Source organism: Gavialis gangeticus, unplaced genomic scaffold (assembly GCF_001723915.1).
Source record: "Gavialis gangeticus isolate Ggan-Ray unplaced genomic scaffold, GavGan_comp1, whole genome shotgun sequence".
NCBI classification, from domain to species: Eukaryota; Metazoa; Chordata; order Crocodylia; family Gavialidae; genus Gavialis; species Gavialis gangeticus.
Genome location: NW_017729018.1, coordinates 12,617,331 through 12,619,675, shown reverse-complemented (window position 1 = coordinate 12,619,675; position 2,345 = coordinate 12,617,331). Strand labels below are relative to the sequence as shown.

Genomic DNA, 2,345 nt, shown 5'->3' with positions numbered 1-2,345 from the left:
TTTTTTTTTTTTTTTTTTTTTTTTTTCCAGCAGTGGAAAGTAGGATTTCCACCGAACTGCCCATGAATTTGCCCCTTTCAAACAGCTGGGGGAGGGGGGGAGGATGAATTCCCTGCAGTCTTAGTCACCTGTGCCAAGAGTGAGAGGAAGAGCCCCGCTTCGTTTCAAACTCGCTATTTTCCTTCCCCCAAAATTAGACTGAAAAAGGAAATACAGCAAACTTTGTTTCTGTTTGTTTTCCAAATGAACCCTCAAAAGGAGGGAATGAATGGCAGAGAAAGAGAAATTACACCAAAATGATCAAATAGCATTTTTTTCTCCCCAAAGAAAATAAATATCTTCAAAAAAAATAAATAAGTAAATAAACCTTTTTCCTTCCCACCCCTCCCACCCTTTATAGCAATTGGGAATTGCTGCTTCTCAACCCTGAGCCCTCCACAGCCCCTGCGAGCCCTGCTTTGTGGTCTATTAGACACTGGAAGACTGAATAATATTTCACAAAAGCCATTATGAGCCTCTGAGCACAGATAACCCGTTTTCGAGTCTCGCCACCGAACCAGCCGTGGAAGCATATTTTAAATAATCCTGTGGCAATAAGTGGCAGCACAAGATGCCCTTTGTTATAGCGGCTGGGTCCTCACAGGGCACTTTCATGGCTCCCCAGTATACATTTCCCACAGTTCTGATGTCTTTTCACGTGAACTGGGAAGAGCCATGCTACCGCAACAGTGCCTGTAACAAAATACTGCCAACTCAGGGCTTTACATGGAAAGGAAAACTTGAACTTCCCCAAAGTTGACTGCCAAACAGGATTGCACTAAATAGCAGAAATAGAGCAAATCGAAGAGCACGACGCCAGCGCCAGTAATCCCCCCAGGACGGTGCACGGAGCATCACTCCGACACAGGGGGTGAGCATCCATCGGCAAAGGCAACGCGGCCACTTTGGGATCCGGATTTAAATATTCCCTATTGAAAAAATACACCAGGCTGTGCATGGGGAAAGACTAGGCTCCCTCCGTGTCCCTGGGCAGCCCTGCCGGGCTTCCTGAGCCTTTTGGAAACTTTAAAAAAAAGGCACCTGAGGAAAAGACGCCAGCTGGAGCCAGGCTTCCCTGCCTCCAGCCCACCTGCACCAGCAGGTAGAGATCAGAGAGGGATCAGCAGCACCCTGGCACTGCAGGGACCGGTTGAATTCAACCAGGAGAGAGCTCCTGAGTGACGTGTCATTGATTTTACAGTCCGCAACGGTTCTGAAGACTGCTCTCGTTTGTTCACCTTGGCTAAGCAGACTCACAACTTCCCAGAACTGACTTCTGGGGGGAAGGGAGACTTGGTGCCAGAAGCACATCTGCCAAGAAAAACAGAATCGTAAAATCTAATGCCTATATCTATTGGGTTGACATCCGCTCTTAGCTCCAAGCAGGGCTTCAAAATTGAACCCCCCCCCCCCCAAAAAAAACAGTGCCTGCAAGAAATTAAATAAAGAGCCACTGCTATCTTCCCCCCTTTTTCAATATAAGGGTCCTTGGTCGCGGCAGTCGCTTTCTTCTTTTTTTTTTTTTTTTAAGAAATTAGGATTTGTTGCAAAATGATATCGCCAAAATCGAGTCTTTTTTTTTTTTCTGCAGCGGTTTCTTTGCCTAATAAAAGCACCCATTTCCTGCCATGGACTCACGGCAAGCGAAGCACACTGGCAGGGCTCACCCAATAATTAGTCCTAATAAGCACCCGGCCTGTGCGCTCCTCTGCACCCCTATGCCGTGTGCACCCACACCGCCGCTGCCACTCCCAGGTTTACAAGGGGATGAGCTAATTGACACCATTCATTAGGGAGGAATGTTTCCTTTGCAACAAGTCGGCGAGGAAAGAGAGAGAAAAAGAAGGAGCCCCCCCAAGAGAGGCTGGGGAATGAATGCAACCTGCTCCCACCTCCCAGGCTGGGGCTGCCTGGTGTCTGCCCGGCTGAAAAGTTGCTGGGAACTTTTCCCCTAAAATCATCCCCCTCTTGGGCTGGTGAGCGCCGCGAGAGGGGCCGCGGGATCCCGGGGGGGTGGGAAGGGGCCTCCGCGCCGGCTTACCTGGGGTTGCTCTTGTTCCAGTACACGGCGTAGCGATCCGAGATAACTTTCCCCGTCTCGTCCGTCCAGACGCAAACCCCGACCAGGGCGACCAGCAGCGCGGCCACCTCCAAATGCACCATCGTATTCGCTCGTCCGTCCGGCGTCCGCCCCCCCGCGCCCTCCCCGGCCTCACGGCTTCATGGGCTCCCGCTGCTCCGGAGCAAACCCGGCTTCATCCTGGCGCGGCGGCGGCGGGCGCCGTCCTCCTCCTCCTCCTCCTCCT

The 2,345-nt window shown here is 51.3% G+C and overlaps 1 protein-coding gene across 2 annotated transcripts in view; it reads right to left on the bottom strand.

Moving 5' to 3' along the window:
* Positions 1-2,338, bottom strand: part of EFNA2 (ephrin A2) — a 96,333-nt gene extending 93,995 nt beyond the window's left edge. For both annotated transcript variants that reach the window (XM_019513553.1, XM_019513554.1), the window contains exon 1: positions 2,081-2,338. In XM_019513553.1, coding sequence (XP_019369098.1) covers positions 2,081-2,202 — 122 coding nt within the window. In that variant the 5' untranslated portion in view covers positions 2,203-2,338. The remainder of the gene's footprint in view (positions 1-2,080) is intronic.
* Positions 2,339-2,345: the final 7 nt, after the last annotated feature.